At 39.2% G+C, this 12,273-nt stretch overlaps 1 protein-coding gene across 2 annotated transcripts in view; it reads left to right on the top strand.

Annotated features, from left to right (window-relative positions):
- The first annotated feature begins 3,124 nt into the window (after nucleotides 1-3,124).
- Nucleotides 3,125-12,273, top strand: part of LOC110023745 (pentatricopeptide repeat-containing protein At4g21190) — a 47,836-nt gene continuing 38,687 nt past the window's right edge. For both annotated transcript variants that reach the window (XM_020723303.1, XM_020723304.1), the window contains exon 1: nucleotides 3,125-3,628. In XM_020723303.1, coding sequence (XP_020578962.1) covers nucleotides 3,267-3,628 — 362 coding nt within the window. In that variant the 5' untranslated portion in view covers nucleotides 3,125-3,266. The remainder of the gene's footprint in view (nucleotides 3,629-12,273) is intronic.

Here is a 12,273-nt window from a genome sequence, read left to right on the forward strand (position 1 = left end):
CTTGTAGATGTGACATTCTATGTCTGGTTTTCGGAAGACACTCTTCAATAGCTTTAGACATTGCTTGGTCCTGGTCAGTGAATATTGTTATCGGATGCTTGTTATCCATTATACGGATAAAAGCTCTGAATAACCACTTGAATGATTCAATTGTTTCATCTGACAAAAAACCAACACCAAATAGAACATTCTGCCAGTGGTGATTCACACCGACAATCGGAGCACAACATAAATTGTATTTATTCAATCTATAACTTATGTCAAATATTATTACATCCCCAAAATAATCGTAATCAATCCTGGACATCCCGTCACACCATAAAAAATTCACCAAACATCCTGACTCATCAATTTGGAAGTCGCACGCAAACATTGGATCATCTGTTTGTCGGGTAGTGAACAATTGTATGAGAGAATTAGCATCCCCTAATTCAATTTGAACTATTCTCTCTCTTTGTATGAAATTATATGCATCCCTATTTGTGCAATCAAGATTCTCCACTCCTCCAACCTCATTTGCGAGGAGAATCCGAGGAATCTGAATGCATCACTGGTTCTAATCCCTGATTTTGTCATTGTTTTGAGGATATCAACACTGATATCACACATCTTTCTACTGTAACGCAGTAGATGCTTGACACCATCCTTCGCCAACGGATGGTTGTGACTTTCTACAAATTTCTTTACCGACCAGTTGCCATCTAAATCAATGAAGTATCAGATCATTGCTGGACAATCAGTCCTTGTGTCCGCTCTTTTGAACCTCAAAGTGATAGTGTCCTTCAACTCTTTCTTGAAACGAGCCTTACCACAAATAAAGTCCTTTGTCTTCAGCTTCTTTGAATTCGGTCAGAAACCATTGTGTTCCTTTCGCACAATAAATCCAATATGGTGTGCATATAAACAATACTGTTCATATGCTTCATTCTCGTTGTGGACAACTGCATTAAGCAATTTCTCTGTATCGGGTGACTGCAGATTTAAATATCATAGATACAATGTTACAATACATAAATAACAAGATAATAATATCATATTAATACCATAATAATACTATTAAATGACGTTAAGCTATGTTACTGGCCTCCTAAAATAAAATCAATTCAGCAGATCCAACATTACCTTAATAACACTGTGATACTACCACAATAACACCAAATCTCACGTCCGTAACGTTACATTATGATACTGTCACATGAATAACATTCAGTAATGACGCATTATGATACAACCAAAATAACAACGTGATACTACCAAAATAACATCAAACCACAACTTATATTATAACGAACAACCAGAAATGGAAAAACAACTACAAAAACAACCAGTGTATCAACGTGATAATACCTAAATAACACCAAATCCACATGAAAGAAACTTTACATTGTGATACTACCAAAATAACACTGTGATACAACCAAAATAACACCAAATCCTCAAGACACTCACTTTACATTATGATACCAACAAAATAACACTGTGATACTACAAAAATAACACCTAATCCTCAAGACATTGACTTTACATTATAATAATACATAAATAACACTGTGATGCTACCAAAATTACTAAGGGTCTGTTTGGGGCAGCTGTATATTATTAATAATCTGCTGATAAGCAGATTATCCTGATAATCTGATAATCTGCAGATTATCAAAATAAGTTATCTTGTTGTTTGGGGGAGCTTATGCAGAACAACTTATTGGCAGTTGTTGCTGAATAAATGACCATTCTTCCACTCTCACAAAAATGAGGTTCTCTTACAAGAATTATCCCAAGTTCTTCAATCAAGAATTATCTTACATGAGGTTCTCTGATTTTTCAATATGTTTGTTTCACTTAATTCCATTAATTTTAGAGTAAAACCTACTCAATTTTCCTAAAATGTTCTACAGGTTGCTGGTCAACAACAAATCTTTCACAAAAATCTTATGATAATTAAGCAAGTTTTCATTCCGAACAGTTTCAGTTTTAAATACATTTACAGTAGAAAACAAAATCAACATTCACCAGAGCACCATTGCTAATATAAGCAGAAGGCACACCTCCACCGCAGAACTTCGGAGGATGCCTCTCCTTACGAATGGCCTGAGGAGGGAAGAAAAGTTCCCCGCTAGCAATACACGTCGCAGAGCAAGCCGTGGATGCCATTGCCGCAGAGCGCGGGGAGGGGAGGTCGGGAAACGAGAGATGAACCCTAGAAAATCATCCGCTGGAGCGCGAAGCCAGCACGAATAGGGTTGAGAGCAGCAGGCAGAAGCATCACTTCTTGCTTGTGAGGAAGGGAGACGATGATGTTGAAGCAGTCCCCCATGTCTCCGCCGCTTCCTCTTTGAGTTGTGCATGAGCGACGATAAGGCGAGACTAGAGAGAAGTAGAGATTGAGGGAGAGCAGAGGACACGAGAGTAATTATAAACCGAACGTGAGATCTAGACGCGGGACGCGGGGTCGATTCCGCGTCCCCGCCTATTAAAACGTTTTCAAAACGCCACCACACCTCAATAAGCTGTCCCAAACGCACCCTAAATCCTCAAAACATTCACTTTACATTATGATACCATATACTACCAAAATAACATCAAACCCCAACTAATATTCTAATGAATAATAAAAAATATAGATCAAATACAATAATAACCACTGTATCACCATTATATTTCATAAATAACACCACATCCCATCGATTCGAAACTTAGCTTAAAACTCATCTAAAAATAGAGCAAATTTCATTAGCAATAAAATTACTCCTTAAAACCTAGAACTGCATTCGAACAAGACCTCAACGTACCTGCCGATGTCCATCTACTCCTTAAAACTGCTCAATCTCATTATTCTCGAAAATATTATGAGATTTCATCTTATTGTCATGATTCTCAGAAGTATTTTGAGATTTCATTAATATTTTTTCGTAAAAAATTATTTCCATCGAACCAGCTCCAACGAACATGAGGGAAAAATGAGAATATACTGAATCCCTGTACCCTAAAACAGATAAAATAACACTTTCTTCTATTAACGGGAATCGAAAATGATAAAAACATATTTTTTTTTAGGCGGGATTTGGGCCGGACATAAAAATCACCTATTATTTTTTATGCTGAAAAGCAATCGCATTCTGTGACTAATTTTTATTTTTTATTCGGTACGGTGCAGCCTCCGATAAAGCTTTTGGGAGAAGAATTTTGTCGCCGAAAGTATCGCAAACCACGGACGGATGCTGCGTACGGGAGGAGAAACCTAGTTTTCTTTCCCCTTTGCATTGGTAATGGCCCTCTCCTCTGAGCTCCGCCTGACTTCCTTCTTTCTCGTGCATTTCCGGCCCCTCTTCTCCGCTCTTGGACATTGTCCCCGCAGCGGCTTCTTGGAGCTTCAATTTCTCTCGACCGGGCACCCTAGGCGGAGGGATAAAGAAGACACGAGGGAGCGGAAAGTGGAGGAGGAAGGGAGCAACGGGACGGTGTTGATTAATGATGGCAGCGACCGTGGTAGTTGGAATGGTAAGATCGTTACGACAGAGTTGCTTAAGGAGGCGAAGGAGGCCTACATGGCGTCGGCGATGTCCGTGCTTCTCAGCCGAGCCCTCCCGGACGTGCGGGATGGGCTCAAGCCGGTGCACCGCAGGATACTGTGAGTAGGACGCCTTGTTTGTCTTTAATAACGTTAGTATTTTTGTATGAAGAGGGCTTAGCCTGCCCATTTGAGTAATGTAAAAGTATTATACAATTGTTTCATCCACCTGTATTGGTAGAAGCAAATTAACTGCAGTAGATCGGGCTACATGTAAGAAAATTCTTCAAATGCCTGAGAATAAAAAAGTTTTAACTGTAGTTCAATTAGAAGGATTAGGGCTGGCAGAGATTCTTGCAATCCCTGGAATGTTAGGGGTTCGGAATTTATGAATAACCCTTTTTTCCGGTCATTATCATTAGATATTGCTAAATTGGAATATACAGCTGAAATTTCTATGATCATGCTACACCTTCCTTTTTCTCATTTTATTTTGAAATATTATGCTTCGCCTTTCATAGGTGCTGGTTGGTAACAAATTTAGCGGTGTGCAGTGAAAATACTCTTGCTGAATCTTCCGTGGATCTAATGGTTCAAAAAAAGGCATATGTGAAAAGATGAATCTCAAGCAATGCAGGTGTACTTGATGCTAGGATAATTGAACAATAGTGATTGAATCATAAGAGGGAGATCAAGTGACTGATTGGTTAGATGCCGATCGATTAAAGGCTGATAGAGCAAGGGCCAATCGACTTAGCGACCGACCGATTGGAGGCCAACCGACAAGAAGACGACATGCGAGAGACTAATTATTTGGGAGTCCACCAACCTAAAATAGACTGATCAAAAGTCGGCCGATCAAGGTGAATCAGGGTCATAAGTGTCATTTCTCAATAATTCAAGCCCCCTATAAATAAATGAGGCATTGAATATAAGCTTGGTTGTTGAAACCTGAGACATAAATGCCCCTTTTGAAGCTTTCTCTCTCTCTCTCTCTCTCATTTTCCCACTCTTCTTTTGCTCTATTCTTTTGGTGGGATTCATGACCAAACCTTGGTTCAACACTTTGAAAATGTGTGGTGAACATGTATCATACCACAAATAAGTAGAGGGGTAACTCAAGGTGAAACACCTTAATATCGAGAGATCACAAATAATATGGATTGCATTCGAGAATTCGTGGCTCAACAAATTAGCGTTCTCAAAAAATATATGTTGGAGATGATCAACGATGTACTAACTTAGATGAGAGTGCAACCGCCTTGATAGATAGAATCTCACCACTCACAGGAGTACTCACACCAAATGATAGGAGAATCCTTCTAGCGTCAGATGGTGATAAAGACACTCACTACCTAGACAGAGTAGGTTCAACACCACTTGACTAACACATATACGAGCACACCGAAGCGCCACAGTTTGCGTAGTTACAGAACGCTTCTCTAGTAAAAGTTTTTGAAGCCGAGCCCCTTGAACTTTATCAAGCACAATACGAGCGCACCAAAGTGCCATGACTTGCATAGTTGCATAATGCTTCTCCAAGAAAAAAATTTGAAGCCGAGCCTCTTGAGCATTTTAAGATTCAACCTTGAATCTTATCGAGGACAATCAAACCCGACTTACCTAACTTATTGCCTTCTTTAAGTTGTTCGTGTGCATGCTCAGGATAAATAACACTCTAAAATGTTGCCTTTTATTATGACCCTAAGGGTCAGCCCTCCGGTAGCTCAAAGGTTTACCATTGGGGGTGTTCACCTTATTTGCATAATTCAAGAGGATGTTCATCACATAATTTGCTAGCACGTAGAAGTCTCACAAGAATTCGCAGGCGCTGCTGGAACTGTTCTTGGGGCAGAGCGAGTACCTACGTGCCTTTATTACCCACTTCCTAAAGAAGATACTAGAAGTTTGGGGCTCGGAACCTGCGTTAGCCCATGCAGCCCTCACGACCCATGCAACCCTCGCCCATGGGCTAATGGAGGGCCCCCATTCCGTTGTCCGTTGGGTTTACAACTCCCCAAAATGTTGGTCGAGCTACTATAACTCACCAACAATCGCCTATTGGCAGAAGAATATAACTCCATTTATTTCTAAAACAGAATAGCCTAACCAACACCCTTTGGAGAGAAGCGCCCACAGAGAAGGTTGGAGACTAAGGCACAACTCTCGACTGCCGATCAGGGGTCGTTTTGAAGACACGTATGCGTCTTTGAACAATCTGATGTTGGAAATGAAAATTCACCCCCAGGAAGACCGAGTTCAATACCCTGATTGAAGACCAGACTGTCACGCAGAGAAAAAACCACCCCAACCCACGAACTCCCTTAGTTAACTTCGGTTTTAATGGCAGAAAGTAGTAGAAGTCAATTAGAATAAAGAATATTTCAAGAAGGCATCACCAATATAGGCTAGAGGCTATTTCTGGGATCCCAAGAGATATTGCTCATACCACTGAAACCACGGACATGACACGGAGGAATTGACACCTCTATAGCCTGATTGAAGAGCTGATCAAGGGCGAGAAGCGCCAGGAGTTCTTGGCCTATGGAGCAATTACCGAACAATAGGGGAAAACCTAACGAGCAAGCTTTCAACGAACTTACTCAAGCTCAAGCCATCACATTGTGGGCATTGTTCTTGCCATCTTCTGGGGGACAAGGTGAGGCCACACACCAAATAAATTTGAAGAGGCTCCATTTGGGGGAGTTATGCACGACAACCTTGCTTCCACAACGTGTCACACAACGTCTGCTGATTTGATTTACAGATGAAAACCTGTCCCTTAAAGGCTATCCTTGCAACGACGCTTTCTCCGCCATCACCCTCATTGTTAAATTCCAAGTCGGGAGCATATTCATTGACATTAGGAGCTCAATGAACATCATTTTCAAATCAATTTTTATTGGAATGGGTTTGGCAGCTACCCGTCTCTTAGCCACACCTGGGCCACTCTACAACATCTCAGGGGAAAGAATGGAAACCCTGTGAACGCTTGCTTTGACTATCAAATGGGGAGAAGCTAAAAAACAGTTTACAACCATGGCGGATGTCATCGTTGTTGACTTGCCAGTGACATACCTTCTTTTGTATTCCTCTACTAAACTCCTTCCAAGTCGTACTATCCACCTACTACACGAAGGTGAAGTTCCCTGGCGATGAGAAGTAGCCATCGTGCGAGGTGACCTGGAGTAGTCACACACATGTTTCTTACACGCCATCAGCAACGTGCATCAAGAACCTCTCAAGCTCTACACTCAATGATGGGGGTCTAGAGACCATTGAGGAAGTTTCCATCACGGTCCGCAAGACAAGTCAATTTTTTCTTCTTAGTTAAGCTTTTGATGCAAGCCATAGGGACGAGCTTATTAGTATACTCCAAGAGCACCCCTACATATTTGCTTGATTAGTCACAAAAATGCTCGGAGTACCCAATCAATGAAGTAGAAGATGAGGTCATCCACGATTCTGTTGGTAGAGCTGATACAAGAGGCGCAGAAGCTATTGGAGGACAGTTAAATATGGGAGGTGTAATGCCCAGACTGCTTCACCAATGTGATCATGGTTAATAAGGCCAGAAAGATAGCTACCCCTACTAAGAATTGATGCACCCGTAGATACAGAGGTTAGACACTTGATCATGAGTTTCTTTAATGTTTTTTTTTGTTATTACCAGATAAAGATGTACTCGGCTGATGCAGAGATGACTGCATTCATTACCAAAGAGGTTGTGTACTATTACAAACTAATGCCCTTCGAACTTATGAATGCGGGTGTGACCAACCAGTGAATGGTTGATGTAATTTTTCTAAGCAGAAAGTAAAAAATATTGAAGTTTATGTCGATGATGCGCTAGGTAAAAATTGAACGCCCTAAGTAAGGAATCTAATTTTTTTTTAAAACCATAAGGAAATATGAAATGAAACTTATTTCGCTCAAGTGCACGTTCAGAGTAAAAATAGGAAAATTCTTAGGGTACATATTGACACTCGAATGAAACAAAGCTAATCCAAAAAGGTCCATACATTATTAGGCATGTCATCCCCGTACAATATTGAGGACTTACAAAGGTTAACAGGCCGAATTAGAGGATTTAGTAGATTCATGTCCAAGTTGGGTGATAAGGTTTCTGCTTTCCTTAAAACCTTAAGGAGAGCTAAAATCTTTATGTGGTCGGACATGTGTAAGCGAGTCTTTCAGTGGTTGAAAGAGTCTCTGGGCCTCTCCACCCCTTATTCAGAGTATGAAGTTATATGAAAGATTCTAACTTCACATAAGAGTCGACCCTTAGGCTATAAAGTTTCGTCTTAGTCCGGGAAGAGCAAAGGAAGCAGTTTCTAGTCTACTACGCCGGTCGAGTTCTTAAGAGAGCAGAACTCAAGTACCTTATTTTGAAAAATTTGATTTTTTCTCTCATTTTATTTTGGCACACAGGCTTCGCTTATACTTCTAAACACACTCGATCAGGATAATCACCGATCATCCCCTCAAGGTGGTTCTCGTCAAATCAAAGCACTCTTATTGATCTTTAAGTGGGCGATGGAATTCAGCGAGTTCAACCTATCCTATGTACGAAGAACGACGATCAAAGTTGAAGTCGTGGCAGAATTTTTGGCGGACTTCACCTAAGTTGACGTTTCCAACGACAGAACAACCTAGGAGCAGACTTGGGGTCTTACATATCGATTGAGCATCCGACCAGGTTGGAGTATAACTTGGGCTTGGCTTGATCAATTCGACTGGAGATCATGTCTACCATTAGGTGAAACCAGATTTCAAGTGATCTACAACTAAGCCGAATATGAGGCTCTCATAGTTGGACTACGATTCACTTATGAGGTCGGTACTTGACACCTTGTAGTGAAGTCGATTCACCACTGATAGTCAGTTAGCTGGACGGGTGATTTGAAGCCAGGAAGAGGAAATGATGGCTCGATCTCTCAAAGGTGAAGGCGGAGAAGGGGAGGTTAGAGCACTTCAGGATCGAGCACATTCCTTGAGAAAACCATATAACAGATCTCTTATTGAGCTGCAATCGCTTCGGGGTAGGAAAGCCGCAAAGACTCGTCAGCCCAACCATCGAAGAAGCCGAAACAATGGAGGTAGAAATCGAAAGGGCAAAGAGTTGGATGCATCCATACATTCACTTTCTCGAAATGGGAAATGTCTTTGAGGAGTTGACTTACCCTAGACGTTTCAGTATTGAGGTCGCCCAATGCCTCATGCTAGACAATAAACTTTTTCGAAGGTCAACCACTTCTCTATCCCTAAGAAGCGTACGAGAAATTGATTTCAAAAGGTTCCTCGAGGAGTCACATTCTAGAGAGTGTAGAAGCCATTCCGGAGGAAAAATATTGACCCATCGAATACAACGACAATGATACTTTTGGATGACCCTTAGAAAAGATGCCGAAGAATTTTTGAGAAGATGCGAGCAGTGTTAGAAATTTGCGTAGATGCAACACAAACTATCCCATAAACAACTCATCATTAGTTCATGGTCGTTTGCTGTTTGGGCACTCCGCATCCTCAGACTCCTTTCCCCCTTGAAGAGGACAGTGGAAATACTTGTTGGTAGCAATCGACTATTTCTCCAAATATATCGAAGATATGGTGCTCATTTGGATTACAATCGATGTTGTTTGCAATTTATTTGAACAAATCTCATCTATAGGTACGAGGCGCCTTTGGCTATGATCACAGACTATTAAACACAATTATCTGATCAAAGGATCAAGGATTTCTACCAAATTTAGAAAATTTACCTTAAATTCACCATAGTCCATCTCTCGTGGATGAAAAGACAGGCCGAAGCCACCAACAAGATCATACAAAACTTGTTCAGAAAGAAGGATAAGTGTACAAAAGGCAGTTGGGCTGACTTCTCCCATCCGTCATTTGGGTGATCTGAACGACACCATCAACAATCACGTGGCAAATCCTGTTCATGTTATCGCATGGGATCGAGGCCGTGTTATCTATAGAATATAATGTTTATATTAAGAGAGTGGTCACAATCTTAGTTTGACGAAATGTTCCTAGACGAATGGGGCATGATATCTATAGGGAAGGGATGGAGCTCGCGCTTAACATGATAGAAGAAAGGCGCACCGAGTCGATTCTAAAATAGGAGATCAAGAGGAGAATTGCCCGATATTACAACATACATGTCAGGGAAACGATTTTGAACAAAGTAGATCTCATGTTACCGACTCGGTCGTGCGAGGCCAAGCTATAAGGAAGCTCGATCATATGTGGACCAGATCATTCATTGTCAACAAACGGGTTGCCTAAAGGGCTCATAAGTTGTGAACTTATACATTAAAAGAAGTGTCCTGCGTAGGGCTGTCAAAAAAGCTCGTTGTTCGCGAACTATTCGTGTTTGGTTCGTCAATGAGTTCGTGTTCGATTCGTTCGATAAGTAAACGGAACGAACGTAAACAATTTTTTTTTGTTTGGTTAGTTAAACGAACCAAACATGAACAGTGATTGCTCGTTCGTGTTCGAATCTTTATTGTTCGAAATGTAAAATAATTATATATGAAATATTTATGATATTTTAAAAAAGTAAATTTTATAAATTATAATATATAATAAATTAATAATTATAATATATTAATATACTATATTAGTAATATACTAATATAGATATTATATATTTATATAATATAAATTATATAATTAATATAATATATTATTATATATATTAATATTAGGGATGTCAAACTGGCTCGTCGTTCGCGAACAACTCGTGTTCGGCTCATGTTCAAATCGTTCGTTAAGAAACGAACACGATCAGTGACTTCACAAACAATTTCGAACACGAGGAACACGAGCTTACAAACAAACTAAATTTCAAACGAACCGAACACGAACACAAACTCTGTTCGTTCGTGTTCGGTTCGTTTACACTCCTAGTCCTGCGCATGGAGCAGAGGCGATCTGATGATTTTTTACGTCAAAAGCTATGTACTCGTTGAGAGTGTTCTCAAAGGTTAATGAAATGTAGTTTGTTTCTATATCTCATTTCTTACTGTCGGTTGCGTTATGTCTATCCCATTCGAGTGAATCAAAAGCCTCGGTGGCAAAAATTTTTTTTTTATCGACCTTGAAAGAGATTCTCTTTACATAACACGATCAACCAAGTAATGAGAGATTAAGTCGGGCAACAAAGAGCATGCTTCTCGCTCGTTGCTCACTCGGTTTGCAAAATCTCTTGCTTTTACTTGGTGCTCAGATGCGATTGATAAACTCGGGGAACTTGCCCCCGATAGGAACTCTTTATATATTGTTATTTTCTGATTTAACAAACTTTTGGCTTTTCTTATGTTATTTGGAGATGTTTTGTTTTGGTTATTTTTTTATTTTTTATTGGAGTGCTGAATCATTGTTTTGGTCAATCCCACCACCCCGCCACTGCTCTGGTTCGATTTCAACTGACAACTCGCTTCTCACTCTTGCTACCCAACCTGTAATTTACCTATACCTTTCTTGTATTCTCAAAAACCTTTTAGGAGCCTTAGAACGACATCAATGACTATTGTTTCTTCTATCATGGGCATACACCATATGCTAAAAACAACGAGGAACAATGGATTCTTGATGGTGTAAAGGAGAGGAGAAGCTATATCAGCTGAAAAAAAATAATATTCATTTTTTTATTGTTTTCTAAAAGTCATCACAAATAGAAATTTACGTCCAAATTTATTTGCAAACTCAAGGCTTTCAGAAACTATCCAAATAAGCACAAGACTTATGAAATCATGCTATATAAGCTATTTAATATTAGTCAAATAGATTTTATACACATGTCACACTTTCTTTTAAATGTTTATAAGAAATTGTATAGAGAATATTCTTAAAACTATCTTCTATTAATATGGGCTGTGTGAAGTGGGTAAATTCTAGTCGTGATTTGTGGATTAACTTAATTTTCTTTTATTTGCTCCATTGGTGGATGCACCTTTTTTTTATGAGAGTTGGTTGAATTTTCTTACCTATTATTTCATGTGGAAATTAGAATTTCATTGAATTTAATTTTGAATTATCCATGTTTGGTTGATCCTCTTATCATGATTTTTTGGTTTGATAAATTTGCTTTCAAGTTCTCCATTTTTGTAGCCCTCACATTTCTTCATAATTTGTGTTTGATGATGGAATATTTTGAAAGCTTTTATAAATGGCTAGAAACATATTTTGTTGTATAAAATTTTGGGCTCCATCATTTAGCTTGGAAAATAACACTTACTGAGATTTTTTTTTTGTTTAGGGCTCACACGATGATCTTATGTGCTTATGTTAATATCCAAACTCATACCATAGGTGCGTTGATGTAGTTGATTTGATCACCGTTTTAAAAATCGGATCAAATCGATCAGTCTGACAAGTCTAATTATGAATCGGTCCTTCGACTGATTTCATCCAAGTTCAAAACCATTTTCACATAGAATATGTTAGAACTGACAATTGAACATGTGAATTGTTGAATTAGTCCAATTTTTTATTTCAATTATGATGGGAGCTTTTTAGTTTTGTATCTGGGGACAACAAAATAACTAATTTTTGTGCTAAATCGCCTTTAAACTGCTTTCTTTTTTGGAAAACTATAGATTGCAAACCCTCTTTTTGGACGTCCCCTTTTTTTAACAATATCCTTGGGGATGATACAGACCACGTTGTAAATGTAGACATGCATAACTTTTTTACCATTTTTTACAATTTAATGTAAATGCAAACTTTCAAGAATTAGTCTTATTCTTGAAGAACCG

The sequence above is a fragment of the Phalaenopsis equestris genome, unplaced genomic scaffold, assembly GCF_001263595.1.
Source record: "Phalaenopsis equestris unplaced genomic scaffold, ASM126359v1 Scaffold000229, whole genome shotgun sequence".
Classification (NCBI taxonomy): Eukaryota; Viridiplantae; Streptophyta; class Magnoliopsida; order Asparagales; family Orchidaceae; genus Phalaenopsis; species Phalaenopsis equestris.